The sequence below is a fragment of the Carassius carassius genome, chromosome 11 (genome assembly GCF_963082965.1).
Source record: "Carassius carassius chromosome 11, fCarCar2.1, whole genome shotgun sequence".
Lineage (NCBI taxonomy): Eukaryota > Metazoa > Chordata > Actinopteri > Cypriniformes > Cyprinidae > Carassius > Carassius carassius.
This window is the reverse complement of record NC_081765.1, coordinates 26,420,483-26,447,360: the sequence shown is the minus strand read 5'-3', so window position 1 is coordinate 26,447,360 and position 26,878 is coordinate 26,420,483. Positions and strand designations below refer to the sequence as shown.

The 26,878-nt window shown below is 38.0% G+C and overlaps 1 protein-coding gene across 2 annotated transcripts in view; it reads left to right on the top strand.

Annotated features, from left to right (window-relative positions):
• Positions 1-26,878, top strand: part of LOC132153114 (receptor tyrosine-protein kinase erbB-4-like) — a 362,426-nt gene that overhangs the window by 192,898 nt on the left and 142,650 nt on the right. For both annotated transcript variants that reach the window (XM_059562365.1, XM_059562366.1), the window contains exon 3: positions 16,940-17,126. In XM_059562365.1, coding sequence (XP_059418348.1) covers positions 16,940-17,126 — 187 coding nt within the window. The remainder of the gene's footprint in view (positions 1-16,939; positions 17,127-26,878) is intronic.

Sequence of the window (26,878 nt, the reverse complement as noted above, 5' to 3'; positions counted from 1 at the left end):
AAGCCCCCCAGGGCGGAGCAGAAGACCACCACGTCCTTGTGGACGAAGCCAGAGTCCTCCAGGGCGGAGCGGAAGACCCCCACAGCCATGTGGTCAGGGCAGAAGGCCCCCAGGGCAGAGCAGAAGACCACCACAGCCATGTGGTCAGGACCAGAGCCCCCCAAGGCAGTGCAGACCTCAGTGCGGCTGGACCAATGGGACGACGAAACTCTGGTAATTCCCTGCTGTCCTTACTGGACTCCAGAAGATTGGTGCTGGCCTGACACTGCTCATGAAGATCATTGGTGACTTGCATTTGCTCATGAATATCAATGGTGACTTGCCTTTGTTCATGAAGATCAGAGGTGACTTGCCTTTGTTCTTGAAGATCACCGGTGACATGCCTTTGTTCTTGAAGATCACCGGTGACTTGACTCAGTCCTTGAAGATCACCGGTGACTTGACTCAGTCCTTGAAGATCACCGGTGACTTGACTCAGTCCTTGAAGATCATCGGTGACTTGACTCAGTCCTTGAAGATCACCGGTGACTTGACTCAGTCCTTGAAGATCATCGGTGACTTGACTCAGTCCTTGATGATCACCGGTGACTTGACTCAGTCCTTGAAGATCACCGGTGACTTGACTCAGTCCTTGAAGATCACCGGTGACTAGCCCTGACTCTGGAGGGTCAGCGGTGACTAGCCCTGACTCTGGAGGATCAGCGGTGACTAGCCCTGACTCTGGAGGATCAGCGGTGACTAGCCCGGACTCTGGAGGATCAGCGGTGACTAGCCCTGACTCTGGAGGATCAGCGGTGACTAGCCCTGACTCTGGAGGATCAGCGGTGACTAGCCCTGACTCTGGAGGATCAGCGGTGACTAGCCCTGACTCTGGAGGATCAGCGGTTACTAGCCCTGACTCTGGAGGATCAGCGGTTACTAGCCCTGACTCTGGAGGATCAGCGGTGACTAGCCCTGACTCTGGAGGATCAGCGGTGACTAGCCCTGACTCTGGAGGATCAGCGGTGACTAGCCCTGACTCTGGAGGATCAGCGGTGACTAGCCCTGACTCTGGAGGATCAGCGGTGACTAGCCCTGACTCTGGAGGATCAGCGGTGACTAGCCCTGACTCTGGAGGATCAGCGGTGACCAGCCCTGACTCTGTAGAGTTAACTGGCACCTGAATCGACTCTGGAGAGTTCACTGGCACCTGACTCGACTCTGGAGAGTTCACTGGCACCTGACTCGACTCTGGAGAGTTCACTGGCACCTGACTCGACTCCGGAGAGTTCACTGGCACCTGACTCGACTCCGGAGGGACAACTGAGACTCTCATCCTGTGCAGCGGCGCTGGGCAAGCAGCCATCTTGGGCCATGACTCTGGACAGGCGGCCCTCTTGTACTGTGGTGCTGGGCTGGCGGCCATCTTGTACTGTGGCGCTGGACCGGTGGCCAATTTGGGCATTGGCTCTGGGCTAGCGGCCATCTTGTGCTGTGGCGCTGGACTGACGGCCATCTTGTGCTGTGGCGCTGGACTGACGGCCATCTTTTGCTGTGGCGCTAGGCTGACGGCCATCTTGGGCTGTGGCGCTGAACCGGTGGCCAATTTGGGCATTGGCGCTGGGCTGGCGGCCATCTTGTACTGTGGCGCTTGACCGGTGGCCAATCTGGGCATTGGCGCTGGGTTAACGGCTATCTTGTGCTGTGGCGCTGAACCGGTGGCCAATTTGGGCATTGGTGCTGGGCTGGCGGCCATCTTGGGCTGTGGCGCTGGAACGGTGGCCAATTTGGGCATTGGCGTTGGGTTAGCGGCCATCTTGTGCTGTGGCGCTTGGCTTGTAGCCATCCTGGGCAGTGGTGCTGGACTGGCGGCCATCTTGGGTTGTGGCGCTTGGCTGGTAGCCATCCTGGGCAGTGGTGCTGGACTGGCGGCCATCTTGGGTTGTGGCGCTTGGCTGGTCGCCATCCTGGGCAGTGGTGCTGGGCTGACGACCACCCCGCCGGAAGAGACAGAAGTGGCTGGGGCATCCCACCGAAGCCGATGCTGCAGGTAGCGCACGAATTCCAAGAATTCCAGTGTCTCTAACTGTGCCATCTTCTCCTGAGACACTGGATCATCCAGCCCGCCATTGAAATAGTCCTTGAGGGCCGCATCGTTGTAGACCCTCGGCCAGGGACCAGAACACCTGAGCCAGGGCACCCACTTCATTGCCCTCTTGGCGGAGGGCGATCAACCGAAGGTACTTGGTTCGCTGCTCCGCCATTTTGGCTGGGGAACGGAAAAATGACATACCGCTGGTTCCTACTGTGACGGAGTCCTTCTGTCACGATCGGTGTTACAGAAAACACAGGAGAAGGAACCAATCGCAGGTAAGTCATTTATTAAAGGGTAATCCAAAAGGGGTAAACAGTCCAGGCAGGGTCAAAACCAGAATATCCAAATCCAAACATAAACAAGACACAAAGACAAGGCAAGGCAAGGCAAGATGACGGACATGAATAAACTTTCAACATTAAACAAGGACTCCGTGACACATACTCAGACAGACCGGGTATAAATACACAGAAGGTAATGAGGGAACTGGAGACAGGTGGGGACTAATCGATTAACCCAAACAAGGAGGAAGGTGACCAAATAAGGGAACAGACAGATCATAAAGTGACAGACACCGTGGGAAAGGAGGACATCTAGTGGAAACCCAGGGAACACAACCCAGACACTGTGACAGAGTCGTGCTGGTGAATTACCTGTCTATACAGTGAAGCCTGAAAGACAAGATGGTCCCTTACGGACATTACACAGAGATTTGTTGTTACCTTGTGGATTCTTATCTCCGTTGATGGAGGATGAAACTGATGTAACAAAACCTCAGAGAAAACGAGTAACCAGACAAAACAGAGATGAGGAAACTGATGAATGTCAGGAAAACTATCAAAGTTCTGATGAAGATGACTATGTACCCCAATTCTCTGAAGTTCCAGCCGTCCCTACACAAATGGTCATCAGAGAGTACAATGTGGTCAGAGAACCTAAAGAAGTTTCTTCTAACTCTGATGCTGAAATTCAATCATCTGTTCCAAGTCATGGTACAGAGACTGTGAATGCAAAAAACATACCCAGAAGAGATGATTCATCCGAAATGGAACGCTTACCTGATATGCAGTACTTACCTGAAACCCAGTCTTCATCCTGTGGGACAGGACCTGTAAAGGAAAACCTGAAAGAAAGAAGCCACTTACCTCAAGTAGAGCAGCAATCAATGGATGTACCTGATGGAAACGAGAAGGGCAATGACACACAAGCTGTTCAAGTTGAGGAAAGTGTACCTGATGTTCCATTGAGGAGAAGGAGAACAGAATCAGCTGAATCTGCTGAACTTACTGAACCTGGGGAAGAAACAGATCAAAGTGCAAGTGAGGATGAAATTCAGTTAAGAAGGTCCAAAAGAGTGAAGCAGAAGTCAAAAAGACTGATTTACCCGGAAATGGGAAACCCAATGATATCCATTATCCAATCCCTGCTTCAAGGACTGAACACTGCTTTTGTAGAAACACTTGCAGAACATCCCAAACCAGTTAGACACCCCAAGCTCTAAAGTCTTAGGTTTTAGCTATGCAAAGGGACTTGCATAGATTTAAGAGGGGAGGGTGTAACACAGGTTAGAATTCAGCTATTTAAGAAACAGAAAGAAAATAATATAATTTTCAAATAATTATATTTCTAATAAAATACAGAATATATTTAAACAAAAAGCTTAATAACGTCATTGCAGTTTAAAATAATAAATTAATAAAATGACTAAATGCCTAATTAACATAATCAGTCTGGATGGAGATTGCGCGTGACGTCATTGAGACGAGACGCGAAAGAAACGAGAGACACACACATTGCTGATCATTGCTGAGGCAAATATCTAAATAATCCTTTCTAATATTCAAATAATATGATGTATAATATGTTGCAGACCTATTATTTAACTATATTGGGTTACTTTTAGAACGTGATTGTTGATATTGCCGCTGATGATTGATGATTGAGAACCCCTGTGAAATCCAATGTGGGTTAAAAGCATATGGACCCCGGATTTGGTGAGTTTCTAAGTAATATTTGTTCATCTTACTGAAAACTGAATGTTATAATTGTTTATTGAAGTTCTGAAGTGTTTTATGTTTGTAATAGTTTCTGAAGGAGTGTGAAATGTGATGTAATATTCCAATTAAGCACTTACATGCTATATTGTGCATAATTACATATTCTGATATGTTTTATCTATGCTGAATAAGAAAGAAAAGGGTTTTTGAATACTATTTTCATATAGATTGATAGATGATTTATGAGTGTGTAGTGTGTGTATATTGTGTTGTTCTAAAGGAAATGGTGTGTAAATGCTTTTGAAACTTAAGACGCTGTTTGTATGAACAGGTCAGGTTTTTTTTTGGTGTGATTGGATCAAACCCTTCATACGATGAGATGGCGAGCCTCCCAACTGAACCTCTGTGAATTTGAGAAGTGCGGATGGAGTAACCCTGTGCGTTCCAATGGATTAGTGCTTCTACTGATCAGGTGGAATCCAGTTCATTGCATATATTCTGATCGGTAGGATCGGACTTTTCCTTAAGCGATCATTTTGCACCATTGACTGTTGAAACGAAGCTTTCATCTACACCAAGAGACTTTTGCACACACTAACATAATTTTTCCACTTTGGATGACAAAGAAACATTCATTTATACACAGACTGAGAAGTTATTGACTGTTATATTGTTGGAATTGTTTTCGAATTGTTTCAAATTGAACTATTGTGATATTGTACTTTTCTTTTCTTATTTCAATTGTTTAATTTGGGTTCATATTTTCTATGATCTTTTATATAAAGATAGAAAAAACCTAAATATAAGAAAAGCTCTTATTAAACTAACAGTTATTAAAACTAAATATCTATAAACCAAAATAGAAACTAAACAACTGAAATATAAGTCGAATACCTAGAAACAAATAGAAAGAAAAGCTAAACCTATTTAAATAGAGAACAGAGCTCAAAGATACCAAAAAGAACAACAAGGGATTGAAAAGAACAATTATTTCATTTGTTTTTATTTATTTTTCTTCTATTGTTGTTGTGGTTGTATTACATTTGTTTTTTTATTTATTATTACTTTTGCACCAACAAAATACATCAGTCATTTCCAGCTATTATCTGTGTCCTTGTGTGCCTTGATTACTTACCCTCCTGTAACAAACCTAGTCACTGGTCCAATATCAGGTGTCTAAAGTGACCTGTCCCTTTGTCAAGTAACTATTTTTGCTACATAATGCTTAGTTTCAAAGCCTTAATAGATAGATAGACAGACAGACAGATCACATCTCTCAGTTCAGTTTAGATTCAGCTTAGTTCAGTACATTTAAGTCAGAATGTCTATTTTTAGGGGGACCATATTAGCCATTTTCTAAGGACGTATCCTTGCCAGGATTTTTATATTGCCTAAAATATCCAGATTTTGGCTGTTTGTGCTGTGCAGATCGATCATTGTATGACATTCATAAGAGCTATAGAGAGCAGAGCAGACAACTCTTTATGCATTTAAACTACTCTCTTGGTACTTTGGTGTCATACAATGATCGGTGCGCAGCGACGCTTCAAGTTCAAGAATGAATGAACAAACACCTAACATGTACGTGTATTTGCATTGCTCTGATCGTTCTCTGTAGATTATGAAACATACCTGCATGTTATTGGTCAAACTACTTTGGATGTTTTAGGCAATATAGAAATCCTGGCAAGGACGCGTCCTGGGAAAATGGCTCATATGGTCACCCTATCTATTTTGCTTGAATAATAGATAAATAAAATTTTTTGCTTACGCTGTGAATATACAGACAGTGTTTCAGACTGATTCAAACTGGTCTTTTTGAACTTTTCATTTAAAAAAACTGGCTCATGAGCGTCATTCATATTGGGAATTGGGCTAGACTTGTTGCGCTGGATAATTTCTATTCATTAAAAGAACCGGCCCATGTTCCTGTGATTTAGACTACACTAGTGTGTGTTTTTTTTTCATAAGAGTCATTCGTTGGTGAATTGAAGTAGACTGTGTATAATGCTGTGAGTGGGGCGCAGTGCGACCTTATGCAGCCTTTGAAGTGAGACACAGGAAAAAGAAATACTGCAAAATAATAAGAACGTGACTAAACGAGACGAAATAACGTTATTTCATTTTGTCTCATGTTGGTCAACGGAAATGAAGAGACATTTGAGCATAGTTTTTATTTTGTAAACCACATTTACTCTCATTTTTATTAGTCAACAACATTGCATTTAATTATAGTCTTCATCACAGGACCAGCATTTATGTTGTGTCTCATCTTGTTTTTGTCACGTGATAAAGGTTAGTTAATGATGATATTTAGTCATAATTTTCGTTGAGGAGAGCAAATTTTTTGGATTCACTTAAAATAAATGGTTATTTGTTCGTTAATTGTAGCAAGCTGGGTTGTCCTGTATGTTCATAATTCACCTAATAGTTTCGACTCATAAAAATCCTCCGGAATCAAAGTAGACTGGTCCGTTTTGTATGTTTATTATGCATTTAAAAGAGCCGGAACATAGGAAATAAAATGATAGACTCATAAAAGTAATTTGTTAGTGAATCGAAATAGACTCGAAATGTCATGCTGCATGTTTTTGATGTACTTGATTTACTTTTGAACCAGTTCATAAGAGTCACTTAATCAAACTACTAGTTTCTAGCCTATACTTGTTTTTGCATGCATTCCGCAAGGACAACTCTTGCTATCATTTTGCAAATGTACATGTACTTGTTCATGTACATTAAAGATTGTTTATTTTCATTTTAAGAATGGATAACATGATTGGTCTGCTTCCTTTGTCCTGTTTTATAAGAATAATAATAAACTGCTTTTCACTATATGTTTTTAATATTTTTATATGTAATTAATTAATTATTTACTTAATGTATCAGTACAACTGGAAAAGCTTGTTCTGTAACCCAAAACCAGCGTCTGTGTGCACATACTGTAGATGGAGCACTCGTGCGCCAGACATGTTTCCCAAACATATTTCAGGCAGTGAAATATAAAGATATCATGTTGGAGCATCAATACTCCGCTGAGCCAGATGGTTTGAAAAAGCATGTTAGCTAAAACAAAGCCCAAAGCTCCATTGATGATTGGTGACATCATTGTAGTGGTGGTCGGCTGTCTGCTTCTGAATGAGGTAGCAGTCCATAGCAGCAGTACAATGGAGCAGGAAAAATCACTATAAGGGTCTCTTTGCAGTACTGTCAGCTCTTAGCGATAGCTCACTCTACCATCAGAACATATGACTTTCTCTTCACTAAAATGACAGGTTGATCCCTCTGGAGATGCAGCTATTAAAGAAAGTATATGGTGTTTTACAACAAATGCGGTTATTTACGATTGTCTGTTGTCGATCGTCTGTATCTCTGGACATTTAGAAGAGATGGGTAATATAAATTATTTTTTGCCTTTCAGTGATATTGCATTTCCCATTGCCATATGCACAAATAATGCACATCACCTCAGCTTATTTCTTCTTTCACATGATGGCTTCTGACTCGTAGCAAAAAAAAATTACGCTTCAACTACAGTAATCTTAACGTTTATTGGATTATTTATTTTTGTTGTTGTTGAAAACAGTACAAAAAAAAGAAAGAATGAAAGAAAGAAAGAAAGCTTTTGTAATATTTCAATGTCTTTAACTTTTGATCAATTCAATGATTTCTTGCTGAATAAAAGTGTTCATTTCTTTAATTCAAAAAAACTTTCAACTGTAGTGCATTTATCTATTACATTGCTCTCTGCATTTTTTTTTACATGATTGTGCTTGTTTAATCTCTTGTATTAATCTAGCCTCTTCTTTAATGGGATTAGTTTCACTCAAATCAATATTGTATTGTTTTTAATGTTTCTCCCCATGGTTGCCCTTTAAAGGTTTGAATCACTTGTTTGTGACTTCAGGGTGTGTGGGAATCTTCTGAGTAAATATGAGGAGACAATGTTTTATTGTGTTTTACCATTTTCTGTTGTCTTACACTAAGGCACTTTTTATGCAGTATGTGGGCCTCACAAATAGAAACGGTATTTATATGTTTATTTCAGATTGTAGCTGTACAAACAGCAAGGTAATATTTCAAAACGCTGCAATCCATTTCTTTAACACGTAGTATGAATTTACAGCGAAAACTTCTCTGTCTGTCATGCCTGCGCCTGAGTTTCAAATATTTGCTGTCATATAATGTTTTGTGGTAATCAACATATCCTTTAGGCTTTGCTTAACAATGAGCCTGACATGAGTCTGTTGCACTGTCTAAACCAATGAGAATCAAGCAGAGCGCTCCGCTGCGCCTCTCATTCACAATTCTTCTCACAGTGGATGCCTAGCATCTCCGTCAGTCAACACAGATTAGACAGATGACACGCTCTTCTCTGGTGACAGGAATATCCACACAGAAATGTTATTAAAGAAGTTAATTGGTTTAATATAGCTCAAGAGTTTGTTTACATTCTTATTCATAAAATTGCACCTTTGTTTTGTTGTACTTTGTTTAGTTTGTTCAAGAAAGAACGTCCTTTTTGGTTGAAGGGTGAGATGAAACACATCAGAGGCATCTTTGTGGGATCAAAATATCGACAAGCATTATTTATTTCAAGTGTCACTATTTGAAGTAAACAGAAGGGAGAGAAATAAAGGATAAATGGAGTTGGAGTGGAGAGGGTTCAGGACTGCATAACTCTAGAATATGTTAGATCTAACAATACTAATATTCAGGATGGGAATCAGGGAATTCTGGCTCTGATTCAGAAAAATCAATAATAATAAATTTTCCCCAATCACGCTGTATATTTATAAGAATAGCAGTTGCCGGAAACGCTGTCGTAATTATTGAAGTTTTGTATTTGAAGAAGTGTTAACAGTATCAAGTGATTATAATCATTCAGCACTTGTATTATTTATTATTTTAATCAATTGTCCTATACAGCAGTGGTTCGTATCCTTTCTGACTCCAATGACCCATTGTCCTCACCAGTATTGGAAGGCAATGACTATATATATATTGTGAGGAGTCTGCTGCCTCCCCCCTAATTATCAGCATCACCCCATCCCTCAATCGCTGTCCTTCGCCAGGGTCCCGACAGGAGTGGGTGCGTGAGAGAGGAGGGGCGCTGAAATAGACAGGGTTGGCGGCGTGTGATGAGGCACACCTGAACCAAATGGAGCCTCATGACCACCGCTGTTAAATGCCGAGCTCGCCTCTCCTTGGGAGACCACTCTCTTCCCCGTTCATGCTCACTGGTGTTCTTGTGGGTCCAGGAAGGGTACGTAGAGGTACTACCGTGCCGCTCAGAAGAAGCTTGAGGTGGACCAAGAGGTGTGCTTGGTTGGCCGCTGGACTCTGCCCCTTACCTGGACCCTTCCTTCCTGAACACTGCCCCACTTTCATGAATCCCACAGCACGACAAGGACATCAGATACCCTGTTTATTTTGAACACCCTTCCCCTTTGGACACTTTTATTTTCTGTTAATAAAAGCCTCAGAATCCTGATGCCACACCCACTGTGTCAGTCGCTGGCTCCTCCTGCCACAATATATAGTACCTAATAAAATAATGTAGTGCTTTGTACTGTATAACTAGAAAAAATATATACTTTTTATAAAAAAGCCCATAAAATTTTACCATATTATTAATTTCCATGCCTTTTACATGTCAAAAAATTGTGTAATTGTGTTTTTAAAATTAGATTGCATTACATTACATTGTTTTTTTCTGATTTAAAATCATTGTCTTTTTGATGGCCCCTTGGAAGTTTCTTAAGGCCCCCTGGTTGAGAACCACTGCAATATAGTAAAACATGGATCACTTGAACATTGAAATACATTGTGATTGTAGTACTTTGTAGTTGAATAGGGTATAAATTAGGACCAAAAGAAGACGTTTGATGTGTTAAAAACGATTTACCTTTTATTGTTGGTGTATGCGGTCAATAATGATAGTTTAACACATATTTCTTACTAAATACAGTTTTTTTTTTTTTTGCCTTTAATGTATCAGGATGCCAGCTTGTACCATATTCATAGAAAGTGCCACCTGGATGTTGAGTCAAAGAACTTTGCTAATGAGTAATTATAATAATCAGAATGAGTATTTGCATAATGATAAATATGTACTTATTATAAAACTCCTATATAAATTTAGTGGAGAGACACTGTGCTTGTATTTTCTAAGGGTAGGATTCATTAGCATAAGGACACGCAGTGATCCAAGCCCTGGAACCTCTATGTATGTCTCCGCCCACCTTTCCAAAAGACACAAGAAGATCTATATGTATGTAAATGAGTACTAATTAGCATAATGTTATACACAGGGTCATGGTGTTGCTTTATGTTTACACTCCCTCTTTTATATCTCTCTCAATCTCTCTTTGTCTGGTCTGTCCTCCTCTCTCGTTTTCAGCCACTCTTGTCTTCTCTGAACTGGAACAGGTGGAGTATTAATTATGCATTAAAATATACAGAGGACCAACTATGATCCACTCGACTGCAGCCCTGCCGCTCGCCTCATCCTAATCTCACTGTCCATCCCAGCTCTGTTTCTCTCTTCATTCTACTCTTGTTTGTGGATTGCAGGAGTTTATTTCCACACTGAGCACGTCTCAGGGAGTGAAAAGAGGGTTTTGTTTTTGCGGCACACTTCCTCTGCCCCGACACTCTACCACTGAGAAAAGACAGAATCCCTGGAAATCTAGAGAATCTGTCCATGTTTTTTTTTATTTTAGTTTGTTCACTTGCTGTTCTCTCTGACTGCTTTTGAATGAAAGGCCCAAGGCGATTTCTCAAAACAATTGTGACTTTTATGCACAATATTTTACCGCAGAATCAAATGTCTCATTCACCAATTCCTCACACTCTTAAAAGTAAAAGGTTACAAAAGGGGGTTTTCACAGTGCTTCCATAGAAGAACTAGTTTGGGCTCCCTAAAAACTATTTGGAAGAAGGACCACTGTCATCAGAGCTTCCAAACCCAATACAGTATCTCCCGCTCTCTTCTCCATGGAGGTGTACAAACTGTATTTATAGATTGGCTTTCCCAGGACTGTAGGCCTGTTTTCTTTAACAGGCATCAGAGGGGTCCAAATGGCTCCTGGTGTTGGGTGTATCTTTACGTGCTCTATTAGACCACCTTTATAAGAATCTCGGTTGCACTTTATTTTACAGTACGTGTACTTACATGTACTTATAGTGTACTTATCTAAGAAAGTTCTGGTAATACAAGGTAACAACATGGGGTAGGGTTAGGTTTAGGGGTAGGTTTAGGGTAAGTACCTAGTTATTACATAGTTATTGTAATTACTATAATAAGTACATAGTATGTACATAAGGAACATGACTATAAAATAAAGTGTCAGAATCTCTCTCTTTGGCTTCTAAAAGTACCTTTGGCGTCTGTTGTCAGTTTATACATACAGCAGATAGGATATGTAAAGATGAGAGGATGCATATAGAGATTTCTGTTTCTGACTGGAGAAATTATACTGGAAGTTCAGCTTTGCAGCACATTAATAAATTACATGTTACTTAGATAACTTAGATAAATGATGTATCCTCATAATGAAAACAAGGCAAGGCTTTGCCTGAAAAAGATGAATAGTTTGGACTACAAATATAGGCCTAACCATGAATTGAATTTGTACACTTTTTTGGATATATGTTTAGAGGTGGGGGGAAACAAAAACGAAACTTTAGCTTTGAATTTTAAAGTAATAGCTGTAAGTGTGCATTGTATTCAAAGGGTTTGTCTTTCACTCTGCAGATGATTGATTGCTTTGAGTGCAACACTAAAAGAAAACTTGCTCCAAAATGAAACAGAAACAAAAATATTGACATTTATTTTCATACAAATGAACAAAGATGTCCCAGATGTGCTAACTGTGCCTTTTTATTAGAGGTGAAGGTACCGTAAAAGTTGCAACAGAATAATGCATGGCTATGTGTGCCTACTGATCTCTATAGATGCTCAGGTTGGATGTGTTATGTTTAACAACAGGTGGAACGTGCTCCTCATTGATGCCACGTCATTAGCTATAAACTGTGCTTGTAATCACAACAAGGTGTTTACCTTTATTTATGTGCTTCATTATTGAGCAATCACAAGAAGAAAGAGGGCCCTGTCCTTTCCCTCTCCGCCGCTCTCTTCTCCTCTCTGGAAAGTATCGATCCACTGGCTTGAAAATAACAAATTAGTTTGAGAAAGAGGAATTAAATGGAGCTAGAAAGTGAATGCGGGAATCCAAATAGGCTGTGTGGAAAATCTCTGAAAAGTAATCCTTTAATTAAATTAGGAGAAGTACAACAAAGATGTTGCTGTTTTGTTCTCCACCCTCTACTTTCCCCCTCTCTTTCATGTCTTTTTAGAGAGCAGCAGGTTCCAGAGGTTGCTAGGTAACTGGGATGGGTTTAGTTCCTGGTGGCCGGGGGTGAGTAGGTTGTTGGCAGAATGTGGCGAGTGCATTGACTTTTTGTTGGCCATAAGGAGAGGAAGGGGAAATGGAGGGACCACAGCAAGGCTTGGCTGGTATTCGTACTTTCTTCCAAATTCAGATACCATGATGGGATCAGAGTATGTGAGTGGAGTGGATTAACAGCATTTTTTATATTTTCTGCTCCTTGCTCACAGATTTTTATTTATTTTTTGCTCAAAATTATTTCTTTTTATTTGTGGGGTGGGGTGGAGGAGGATATTGATATTAGAGAATATTAGAATTGATGCACCAAATATGTTTGACCTTAATTTCACAAAACATGTTTTTGTAACATTTTGACCATGGTGTATTGCAGATTTTATCCCACTTTCATTCTGATTGCTAAAAGACTGTTAAAAGGGTGTGTTCACACAGAATAAGGTTTTGCATTCAGTGCGCTGCGGCGCCCGGGGAGCAGTTGGGGGTTCAGTGCCTTGCTCAAGGACACCTTAGTCTTGGTATTGAAGGTGGAAGAGAGAGCTGTACCTTCACTCCCCCCACCTACAATTCCTGCCGGCACGAGACTTAAACTCACAACCTTTGGGTTACAAGTCCGAATCTCTAACCATTAGGCCATGACTTCCACTTAAAAGTAGTTATATATATATATATATATATATATTTTTTTTTTTTTTTTTTTTCAATCTTAACCTTGCATTTTTAATTCCCTTGTGGCTCCTATTTTTAAATGCAAAAATAAATAAATAAATAAATAAAGACCAAATGGCAATATGGCCAATAATATTATTATTAATAGCAAAGGATTCGGTTATGGTTTGTTAGACCATGAGAATGAATGTAAACATAATTTGTGACACACAACTCCACAGAATAAGTTAATTTAGAGCCCTGCAAAATCCATTTTATTGTATTATTTAGCTTGATTCTGTGTTTTATGATTTAATACAAATGTATCATCAAAAATGGTGTCTAGTGAAATTAATTTATAAAATTTAACAATTTACTCAGTCTTTTAAAATGCAATCAAAAAAAAAGTAACAATTAATTTACAACAAAACTGCATTATTAAGATGTTGCACAACAGTATAAATTAAAACATGGAGGGGGGGTTGGGTATGGAAAAAAATCTTGGTTGAATGATATTACTTAAAAATATAATTCATATTCTAACTTTGTGAAATCCATTTTAGTATTTAATTGTAATATATTTCTCTTAAAGTAAACTGAACTTTGATTTTGGTTGTTAGTCATGAATATGTTATTTTAACTATTTGATGGTAATTTTTCCCAAAGTAAATAGTGTAAAGCTTATTAAATGACTCATAATATAAATGACATAATATCTGTGGAGATGAAGTTTACATGTGCATTTCCTCGTATATTTTGATGGCAGATGCTGAACTTGAACAGCATCTGAACAGAGCGTCACATGTGCTTGAACGTGGATAGTAGACAAAACTACACCACTCATTCACACAGAACATTGCAGACTTAGCAGCATAGACTGACTAGCTGTCGTCATGTTTACAGTATTTCTGCTGTGCGATTTGCTGATAAATAAATCCATATTGAGAACAAAAGTCCAGACCTTATCAGTGTTATCGACACAAATTTGATCAAAATCTTCATATGATATCCTTCAACACCCGGCCCTACCCCAACACTATTTAAACAAGTAGAGTATTCTTCCTAGCATACAGTTGACATATGGTCTGTCAATGCATTACGCTCTTGATGAAGCAGTATCATACTCTGTACGGGGTGTACCGATGTAGCACTGATTCTGCATACAGCTGCATAGATGCTATTTCTAGCTGGTCTGCTTTATGTACCTTCTCGTCAGAAGCCATGCAACCCCACTTGACACAATCCTCACAGTGCACATCAGTGATACCCCCTGTACACGCTCAGGAAGTGCTTCCTGCAGTGTCCCTGCAGCTATTAGAACAGTTCATTAGCCTGGATAAATGACTGAGGCTCTGACTGGCCTTCTAGCGCCGCTGCTAAAAAGAGCTCACGTCTCTGCCCATTAGCCGGACATGGCGGATGATGACAGTGGCAGGACTGGCCCTGTCACGCCACATGGGTTCCAAAATGAAGCTCACGCTAACTGACGGTTGTCTCTGAGAGTACTCCCTGATGTTACCGCTTCCTCAGGGGTAATTCTTCCCCCTAACACACACACACACATTCAGTGTCATCATTCACAGCAGGAGGCGCTCTGTCAGAATGAATAAAACTGTGTCTGCCTTAATGACAGGCGCAGTGACGGCACTAGTATGTCACGGAGAGGGTCTCACAGATGTGGTTGGATGGATTTGAGTCATCCCCATGATCATTATCTGTCTAGTAGAGGGTAGAGAGAGAAAAAAAAGAAAGAAAGAAAGAACAAGGCCGAGAGGGAGAAAAGACCCTCTGGCTCATTGTGTCCTACTGCTACCTAGACTGCTGCCCTCTCCCAACGCTTCAGCTAATGACTGAATAACCGCATTTGCACTGTCGGGCCAAAAGCAGGTTTGCTAGTGCGTGCCAGGGCCAGTCGCCTTTCCACTGTCACTTCCGGGGCTTGATCGTACTTCGTCGGTGCTTCCTCGGGGCCAACGGCCTAGGTTTTTTGGCCAGACAAAAACCTTGGGCCATAGCAGGCCAGCTGGGGCTAGATGAGTGGTTATGGCGGAGTTTCTCCACGTCTGAAGAGCGTCTGCATTGCGGATCATTTCATAAAGTTAACAGCTATAACACTAGCATTAAAGACTTTTAAAATAAGCTGAGCTAAAAATGCTCAAATGTTTGAAATAACTTGATCTTATGTGGATTATGATCACCATACAAGGCAGAAATATCTATAGGCAATGCAAAAGACTATGCACTCTAGCTATTAACGTAACTATAGTAAACATGGTAAATGCAACCGCTTGAAGAAATCAGATTTCAGCTTCTTATTCTCGATCACAATTGTGCATTTATTTAGTAACATTTTATCTGTCATAAGTCTCATCTCGAGAGTTTAGCTCTGCTTATGTCATAAAAATATAATAATGGTTTTTGTTCCGGAGCTTTTATAAAAATATAGAAATGATAATTCTTTCTAAATGTGATGTAGCCATGTATACTGTAACTACAAATAGACAGAAACAGACTCAACTGAATAAGTAGGTAGACTATATTCATATCGCTTTATTTCTGTGTGACTAATTTTCAATCCTGATAAATGAATTTATTATGATCAATGTATCACTTATTATTGCAAAACATTGATGCTTTTGGATTTAAATATTTAAATATTCAAAGCATGCAAACAAACGGCAGCTTTTATCATGTGTTCATGCTAGTGATCATGCTAGTTCCAGTGACATTTCATATTCATTTTCTTATAACTTCTCTTTGTTGGTGAAATGATGGGTTTGCGTGACGTTGTTCCTGAGAGGTGTGTAAAGGGCAGGTTATAGTGAAGCGCAGCTGGTGGAAATGCAGAGTGATTTGTCCTCCTGTTTTTTTTTTTTGTTTTTTTTTTTTTTACACAATAAAGCCTATGATTGCCTTAGCCAACATAACAGATGAAACTTAGCTGTTTAAAATAATTGATTTAAGTTTTTAATGATCTAGAATACACACAGAGACACTTACTGTTAATTTTTTTTAATTTAATTTTTTATATATTATATATAGTAAATCATGGTTTGTCATTCATTTTACGTTACACATTTTTGTGACTATCTGTCCTTAAAGGGTTAGTTCACCCAGATAGCAAAATTATGTAATTAATAACTTACCCTCATGTTGTTCCAAACCCGTAAGACCTCAGTTTATCTTTAGAACACAGTTTAAGATATTTTAGATTTAGTCCGAGAGCTCTCAGTCCCTCCATTGAAGCTGTGTGTACGGTATACTGTCCATGTCCAGAAAGGTAAGAAAAACATCATCAAAGTAGTCCATGTGACATAAGAGAGTCAGTTAGAATTTTTTGAAGCATCGAAAATACATTTTGGTCCAAAAATAGCAAAGAGCTATTCAGCATTGTCTTCTCTTCCGTGTCTGTTGTGTGAGAGAGTTCAAAACAAAGCAGTCTGGATATCCGGTTCGGAACGAATCATTCAGTTCACCAAATCGAACTGAATCGTTTTAAACGGTTCGCAGCTCTAATACGCATTAATCCACAAATTACTTAAACTGTTAACTTTTTTAATGTGGCTGACCCTCTGATGTCACATGGACTACTTTGATGATGTTTTTCTTACCTTTCTGGACATGGACAGTATACCGTATAACATGAGGGTAAGTTATTAATTACATTATTTTTCTATCTGGGTGAACTAACCCTTTAATCTCTCTTTTTAATCTTGTTAATTTATTGCCAGCAGCTCCAGTTGATTCTTATTTGTTAATATTATGTTAATATTTGTTGATTATTGATTGTTTGTGCTTTATTCTGTCTGCAGTCCATTCGTGAGGTGACCGGCTATGTGCTTGTGGCACTAAATCAGTTTGAGTATCTGCCCCTGGAGAATCTTCGCATTATCCGCGGCACCAGGCTGTATGAAGACCGCTACGCCCTGGCTATCTTTCTCAACTACCGCAGAGACGGCAACTTTGGTCTCCATCAGCTTGGCCTTAAGAACTTCACAGGTACAATATGAGCCTATGAGTCCACAGGTCTCATGATCTGTGTGTTCATTTCTTCTCAGTCACTGTCTTGCTCATCTTTGTGAATGTACTTTATTGTGGAAGAAATGACATCGCTTTGATCATAACGTCTTTGTTAAAGATAGTTTCTCGTTTGCTTTGAAATCCACTTTACTGCATTGATCCCTTCTAAAATCATGCATCACAGCATCAATAACTGTAGTAACTGAGTAAATTTCACTGGCCAAGGCCTTTATGAAGTTGGTGAGTGCTTTCCAATCTCTCTCGCAGGAAAGATAGGGGGAGTATTCATGAATATGGATATCATACTAAATCAATTTCTCACAACTTCCATCAGAAATGCCTTAGCTGGTGTTTGAGCTTGTGGATGTATGAGGACCAACGCTGGCAGTGAAATACAGCTAAATATCTGCACCTGGAATTGGATCCATAAAACTCAGTGAAAGGTTTGGAGTGGAATGCTATAGCTTGACCAGTTTGATGATGGCAATGCTCTCGTATGAACCTAGTCTTTATTATAGCTTAAATCTGTCAGTTTTTTCAGGGGAGGTAAAGGCTAATAAACTAGGCTGAGAGAGCTAGAGAGGCTACTTTTGATTGGTTACTGTTTACTTACAGTACAGTTAGCTTACAGTTAGCTAAGTTTGACTTATTTTAGGCCATATTTTTAATATATCAATATATGTCAGTGGCAATTGCTTTATTTAGGCAATTACAGAATGTTTCTATGCACAAATATTGTCTAAATACAGTTAATAAACTCAACAAGGCTTCACTTACTTGATAAAAAAAAATAAACCAATAGTATTTTAAAATATTTCAAATGTTTTCTATTTTAATATTTTTAAATCCAGTATATTTATTTGATTTCAAAACTGACATTACTGCAGTCTTCAGAGTCACATGATCCTTCAGAAATTGTTCTAATATGCTGATTTGGTGCTCAAAAAACATGTCTTATTATAAATGTTGAAAACAATTGTGCTGCAATCCATTTTATTCAGCATTCTTGGATTAATAAAGTTAAAAGGAACATAATTTATTTATATTTTTGTAACAGTTTAAAAGTTATTACCGTCACTGTCGATCTATTAATGCATCCATGCTAATTTCTTTAAAAAGATATATATATATATATGTGTGTGTGTGTGTGTGTGTGTGTGTGTGTGTGTGTGTGTGTGTGTGTGTGTGTGTGTGTGTGTGTGTGTGTGTGTGTGTGTGTGTGTGTGTTTTTTTGTCTTTTTCACCATGGGGTTGATCAAATGAGGCCCAATGTAAAGAAACCAAACACAATCCTCTGTGGAGTCTGTCATTATGGTAAACTAATAAATGACTATACAAATGACAATTTTTGACGTCTAATTTGAACGGTTCATGTTGCATAATTCAGAACAGAGATGGTGAGTTGTGGGTTTTGATGGGGTTTTTTTGTACTTTCTGCTTCAATTCCAGGGCCAGTTGGAAATGTCTCTTCCTCACAATACCTGCTTATTGCTGTTATACAACAGCTTCGCTTTTTTCAGATTGGCTGGAAACAATAATGTAAGTGCATTGGTCTGACATTTACCATGCACTGCTTTTGTCTTTGAAAAATGTCAAGTGGTTTGTTTCTCCTTAGCTGTCCCTCCATACACATCCAAAAAAGCACAGACTATAATAGTTGCTGGAGGTAGAAGGATTTGTGTCTGTTCATTTATTATGGCCACACTTTGGAAACTTAACTGGACCAGAACTGGTCAAGTAGTTAACCAACATCAAGTAGTGATTACCAGTCAGCCTTCAGTGTGAGTGACCAGGATGCTGCTGGAATAAAACAGTTTACAGTTTAGCATTTAAAGTATACATTTTATCAGTTTGTATTTTGACATGGAATAAAACCCACCAGGGCCGGTGCTACCTATAGACAGAGCTGGCAATTACTCCATAACTGTAACATCCCCTATATGCCAGTCCACCAGTCAAGACAGGCAGCAAAATACAAGCCTCATTGGTCAGTGGATACAATTAAATTGTCACTTACCTGCAATTAAATTAATGTTGCTGTTTCAAAGCACCTTCTGAATGTTGTCTCTATTGAACTCCTTTAGGTGCTGCAAAGCAAAAGGCTATATATAAAAATAAAAAAGTACAGCTCCTAATGCAGGTGTGTGACTTATCATCATCTATTTTGGAGTGATTGCAATGTATTCTAAATATAAACTTGTTCTGTCAATCAGCATCATTGCTGGAGAGATAATTTACTGGTTTATAATGAGTTTAAAAGACCGCAAGCACCTTTGAGGAGCCCAAATGTGATGCTTTAAATTTGCTAGTACACTAAATTATATTTCGTCAAAGGAATTTGTATTCAAAGGCAAAAAGCAAACACACTAAAAAAAAGGACCTCAGATGTGTCTTCAAAATTCTCCTGAAGATTACATTGCTACTGTATCATAACACTTAGTTTCAGTTCATTTAAATTAAGTTAAGTTAGTAAATAATTAGAAATGAACTTCTTTTCTGCTTAGTAGAAATCATCATCTTTCACTTCCACTTGATTTCTGTATATCATGCATAGTTAAGTTAAAGGTGCATTACACAAGGGCCTTGTGTTGCAGCAGTCGAGGCCTAATGGTTAGAAAGTAAGACTTGTAACTTTAAGTTTGTGGGTTTGAGTCTCAGGTCCAGCAAGAACTGTCATGGGGGGAGTGAATAACCAGTGCTCTCATCCTCCCTCAATACCACCCTTGAGCAAGACACTGAACCTCCAACTGCTCCCCAGGCACCGCAGCAATATTCATGGTGTGTGTGCACTTGGATGGGTTAAATGCAGAGCACAGATTTTGAGTTTGAGTCACCATACTTGGCCACACTTCATTTTTATAATATTATTATTAATAATATGACAATATCTGTAGTCAGTATTGATTAAATGGGATGGGGAAATCTTGCTCAAACTCAGCTAGTAAAAAAAAAAAAAAAAATTATAAAAGCACTGAATTTACTGATGTTGTATTCAGGAACTGTGAATAATTTACAAATTCCTGCAAAATAATAAATATAGTAATATCATGGCTGTAATAACATCCTCAACAAACAAAAAGGAGATTACCTTAGATAAACTTTGATTAATATGTACATATGGTACCAGTCAAAAGTTTGGACACTTAACTACTTTTAATGTTTTTGAAAGAAGTCTCTTATGCTCATCAGGCCTGCATTCATTAAAAAAAAAAAAAAAGGATTGTATTGAATAAAAATCACACTTAGCTTCTCACAGTTGTTGTTTGTTTGTTTAATTGTGATCCTTACAATACACATTCATTTTGAAGTTAAGTAAACTTAATTTAAATTATTTGAATCAATATTTAAAATATGTTTAGATATGGAGTTTAAATGTAAACGTATTTATTTATTTAATTAATTGTAAAATATTTTTCTCTATCTTATATTTACATTTACATTTATGCATTTGGCAGATGCTTTTATCCAAAGCGACTTACAGACCATTTAGGCTATACAAATCTTATATATATATATATATATATATATATACAGTATTTAAATATACTACCATTCTGAAATTTGGGGTCAGTAAGATTTGTTTGCTTCTTTCATACTGAGAAAAAACAAGGCTAAGGCTAAATTTATTTTTTAGAGAAAAATATCAAAATTTGATTTATTCCTCTGATGGCAAAGCTGAATTTATATCAGTTAAAAACTGTTGTGGTGTGGTAATATGCAGAGTGGACTGTTTGTAGTTTGATTCCTTGAAAAGTGCTGGTTGAATGGTATACATTTGGGGGCAGTACTATCTGTTAGTAATCTGTGACAGAAGAATGAATAAAGAGTGACATTGTAAACAGAATGGACTTCTACACCTCACAGGTTTATTAGTAATTGTTATTTGTTTGTTTTTTTTACACTAGGGTCAATTTTCTTGTTTGCTTTAGTTTGAATAAATCTGTATTATTGCAAAAGGGCAGACTATGATGTGAAATCTGACTAGATAGTTCACCCAGTGCACATAAATGGTTCAGGAACACTGTCTCGCTCTTATGGAGCAATGTTTCTGGTCCACGAAACATCTTCATTCACTTGCTGTGACTAGGCAAAGGAAATAGAGCAGAGAGAGTTACATGGCGTACCAGACCGGGTAAATAATTCAAGCCGTGTGTATTGTTCTACTTACCCAGTCCCTCTTTTAGAGTCCACTTGACACAGCGTACTTAACTCAAATTCCACATTATAATGCTGACATCACTTAAAGCCTACCTGTGCTGCATTTCATGCTATATTCTTGGAAGATGACAGTGTTTAGAAAGGTCCAGAAGACCAGGTTCTCCTAGAGGAGCATGATCTCCTGTCTTAGGCAGACTAACAGGGAACAGCAGTAGAGTCAATGAACATTTGCAATCCCAGCCATGACCCCAGGGAATGAGACAACATACTGTAGAAGCTCTGCTCGCTCATTTACTCAGTCTCTCTCATCTGTCTCTTTCTTTGCCTACATTCGTTCTTTTCTTGTTTTCCCAGTTTTCTTTGTGAAATCTGCTTTAACTATATCTTTCTCTTTCTTTTATTGAGGTGCATAGCAAGGGATTATGGAGCTTAAAGAAGTACATCTTCTACAGTGTTGAGGAAGCTAAATTGAAACTGTTCTGAGTTGCCTCTTTCTTGGTCCATATAAAAGGTTAATTCACCCAAAAATCTTATTTCTTTCATTTTTAACTCACCTTCATGTATGCCTACCATTCAGTCTTTTCTTGTTTGCCCAGTTTCCCTGAATCTTTGTGAAATCTGCTGACCCTGACGCCTTACCTTTAACTACAGTGTATAGTGTATTGGATAGTTCAACCAAAAATGTATTCTGTCATCATTTACTCACCCTCATTTTGCATATATATATATATATATATATATATATACGTATATATATATAAATTTATATGTCTCATGATCTTCAGAACCTTATTGGACTTGAAGAAGCTACATGTGTCAGAACTTCAGAAATTCAGAACTTGAGTTTGTTCTTTCATGGCCCATTTAAGAGGGTAGTTCATACAAAATTGAATTCTGTCATTATTTACTGATGAGTAAATAATAAAATAATTACATTTTTGGAAAACTATTCCTTTAAATGAACCAAGGGTGGGCAGTATGGAAAAAAATATTATATCTCAATGTTTTTCTGACAAGATTGCAATCCATGATCTTACCACAAAGCAGTAATAAAACATATAACAGTAATATATATATATATATATATATATATATATATATATATATATATATATTACTGTTAAATGTTTTATTACTACAAGGTAATAAAACATGAAAAAGAATGAATGACCATTTGGACCAAAGTATGAGTGAGTGATATGACCACAGTTGTATTTCTCTTTTATTTTTACATTTTATATTATTATTTTATCTTTTTTTTTTTTTGTTGTCTGTGTAGTGCAAAGTTAAGTTGTCTGGGTTAAGAAAACTGTATATTAGAAGTTTAGACTGGCAAGGCTATAGATATACTTTTGTGATGACAAAAAAGTGCAATGTTTGAGGAGATGATTAAATGATCTTTCTCTGAAGGAGTGGATGGAGACGTTTTACTGTTCACAATCTAATAGTGGCATAACGCACACCCCTGAAAAGAACTTTCCAAGTGTACCAACTTGCTAAAATGAATCAGATCTTTCAGTGGTTTCTGAGTGTGTTCAGTTACTTAATAGCTCGCTCTGTTGCACAAATCCATGGGTGATATGAAATAAACACAGCACTGTAATGTCTGATCGAAGTTTGCCACTACTTGTTGTTGTTGTTATTGGAAGGATTACAGTTTTAGGCAACAGTTAAGTTAGTTTAGTGGCTATTTTATATAGTTACTCCCAACGCTGGTTTTCTAAATGTTGAACTCAGTTAGCGCCTTGTAACCCTGAGACAGATCAAAGCTGGAACAGAGCCCAGCATCATCTCTCTTGCTCTCTGTTGATGACTATCATCTTGTCAGACCTACAAATCATGAGCCTTTTGATCCCCTGTCACATTATCATGTCATTCCTTTCATAGCAGTTCTCCAGAGATGTGTTAAGTGATCAATACCATCCATAAATTATGTCTAAGAGAATAACGGCTATTAACTGCTCTGGGTGTAATCCGAATCTGATCAAACCGGCTTGTCGGCATTGCTACCAGAGCTGAAATCCATGGGTGTAAAAATTGCCCTGGATAAATTCAATTTGTCGCTGGTATATTCTAACATTGCTCTATTGATTTTTGGAGAGGTGGTGTGTGGGAGACACAGTGATGTGGTGCTCGGGCTCCGGTCGCAGGGCTTCCCTTGTGAATGGCTTTCAAACGTCCTGCTGGGTTATTAAGTCGGAGTCAATGGAGTGAGCTATTTGAGCTATTCATTTGAATGTGAAATGGAACAGCGCTACATTCAATTTGCCTTGAAAAGCATTTGAATGTTGTTGATTAAGGATTGTTGCATTAAATATTTTCCCTTTTTTTCACTTATTTTTACTGTTTTTAGGTTTTTGTATCTCATATGTCTTTTCAGCTAGTTTCCACATCATGATGTTTCCATTTGCAAACACAACCATGTTACGTTTTTCCTTGTTTTTACTGTTATCTTGGTAAGACTTTTAATGAAGACTGTATATATAATGCATAAAATGCTATTAATCCAAAGTTTGGAAACACTTGATGGATTATACAGTATATGTCATGATCTCATATTTACAAATTAATTTTTTTTAAGAAAATAAATATTTATGAAAATATATAATGAATTAGAAATGTGCATTGTAATGTGTTGTGCTTACAGGCCTAATGAAAGCGTTATTAACTGCTGCTGTCAGTCCAGAAAGAGCTGTGTCATCTTGTGTCTGTATCTTCAAAGGCCTCCAGAGGCAGGTGATTTGTAATAAATATACCTCGTCCCATTGCTGAGGCAAAGTATAAACTTAGCATCCTTTCTTTGACATTTCAAAGTGCCGTTCTGTTGTCATTTTCAGAAGAATTAGAATATTTTTTTCATTCCTAGACAAACATTTTTTACTCAACATTTGTAAAAATCTTTTTTTTCTCCAGTAGAACACAAATGCTTCTTAGATAGTAATTACCTCACAATAATAACAGCCTCCAGAAGAACACATCACATCTGTAAATTTAACACAGTTTCTCCCCTTGTGTTCTGTCTTTTAGTTTCTTTAGTTCTGTGTCCTTTTATTTCTCTCTCTTTCGCTTTTGCCCTTGATGACTGTTTTTGATCACATTACTTTCTTCTCTACCCAGAATCCTCATGGAACATGATCAATGTCAAATGTGTGTGGTTCATGTGCATTCATTAATTTATTGATTTGTTGGTTGATTAATTCCTTGATTTGATTGTTCATCAGTTTCTTTAATTCATTTTTATTATTATTATTTATTTATTTATTTTATATACAAGCTATCCAATTTGTATTTTAATATGAAAAGCTGTAGTAACATATGGCATTGTAGCATTATAACTACATTGGTCCCAAAATAAATTCTTGTTAGGGAAAGGTGCAACCAAGTATTTACTTACTTTACCTTCCTCTCTAACTTTCAAAGCTTCTTATAAACTGTTTTATTAATATTGGAGCTTTAATACATAATTCAACCTTTGATTAAACATATTATTTGATAATATCATGAATCTCTGATTACTTCCTACACACACACACTGCTCATTATTCTTATTTTCAGCTGTGGAGAATGGGTTTCAACTTCCTGTCCTTCATGCATGCTATTTATTTCCCTGTCTTTTAGAACAAATTATCTTGAAAGAGGACTTTGTTTTCCTCAAGGTTTGTGTCTGTGCTGTCTCAAGGTTCTGATTTTGTACTGTACGCAAGGATTTTTTTTTTTCTCGGTTATGGATTGTTCTGTCGCCTCTGTGGCTGTCTTTAACTTGATCAAAGGCTTTTTGTATCAGCTAATGGTCTAATACTCTAATCTTTACATAGACGTTGTATATTTTTCCCATATCTTAAACTGTATCTTGAGGCTTAGAACTGTGAACTGTTAATGTGCAGCTTGAGATGCACTGCCAGTGTAGGTACTGCTCGCATGCTTTTTGTCGTTTTGTCCACTTCCTACTACTTCTAATTGCTGTTCCTTGATGATTCACCTGATATTTCCTCTGCCTTTTTTGTTTCAGTTGCAGCATAGAGCATTTAGAGTAAGAGATGTGCACTACTTAGAATTGAACTGAGAATGCCATTTGAATTCAGTACAGAACAGAACAAAATTGGAATTACATTTGAATTCAGGTAGCAAACAGAATGTGGAATGAAAATTCAAATTGGAATGTAAGGAAGTAGAATTGAAATCCAGATTAGTGTAATTAAATAGAACAGCAAAGTTTATCATTATAAAGTTTGATTGTTGGCTTTATAAAGCCTTATTTGAAAGTTTTTAAATAAATGTAGAAGGCCCCAAAGTTTTACAGACCTTATAGATGGATGGATGGATATGTTTGAAATGTCACCTGTAAAAATATGGATGCAGTTTGAATTCCAGTCCAGTAACCGAATGTGTAATGGTGCAGCAAACAGGATGTGGAATTCTAATTTGAATGTAAGTAAGTAGAAGTACAATGAACTGAAATCCAAAGAAATTCAGATAATTTTAATATTTAACTAGAACAGCAAAGTTCATGACATATGTTGAATGTTGGCTTTACAAAGTCTGGTTTGAATTTTTTGAAAGACGATTAAAAAATCCTTGGTTTATAGGCCTTTCAGACAGATGGATGGTTGGATGGATATGTTTGAAATGGCACATGTAATGATTTGGACTAAATAGATTTCTTACAAAAAAAATAAAATAAAAATAATAATAATAATAATATATATATACATATATGGAGAGAGAGAGAGAGAGAGAGAGAGAGTATATATTTCTTTTTTGTAGACAGGGTGGAAGAACTTCATTTCCCAGAATTCATAACCTGTGTTTCTTTCAATTACAATTCAATTAGTTTATCTTCCTGTTATTCAGCTTCTTTGTGGGGATATTACGATCGCACCTCTAAAACTAGACAACTAATCAGTTGTATTTAATTAATGAAAATGTGACAAATATTGCTATAGTCTCTCAAGTTTGGTACTTTCCATCCATATCTACACACATACTGTACTGTACATGCACATACACAAGACCAGCCCTTTTTTTTTTTGCTCTTGAATATACCTGCACCTGTTCAAGTAGAAAATCTCAATGACTGTGCATTAACCTCATTGAGTCCTGCTTAGAGTCTCATGAAAGCATTCTGAAACAGCACACCGAAGATGAAAGACAAATAATGAGAAAAGAGGAAGATCAGCCTATGCCTTCCTCAGACACATGTCTGTCTTGTGTTCTCTCTCTCTCTCTCTCTTTCTCTCTTTCTCTCTCTCTCTCTCTCTTTACCAGTTTTGGTTCTTTTTCCGGCTCAGTCTGGGTAAAGGGACCCGAGAGGCAAAAAAAAAAAAAATTACTTTTGTTGGTGCTTGTACAACACTCATTTCCATCTTTCTCGCTGAGGCTTCCAGTCCCCGGGTCACTTCCAATTGTGTATCTAATTGATTACTTCCCATGCAATTACATTTGTGTCATACTCGATTTTTCACTGTTTGAAGCACAGGGGAGCGATCCTCCTTCTGAAGGACGACAGTTGCACTGCAGCAAATCTAGAATGTGGCTGTATTATTAATCTTTTGGTGCAGCTGTAGTGCAGTAAT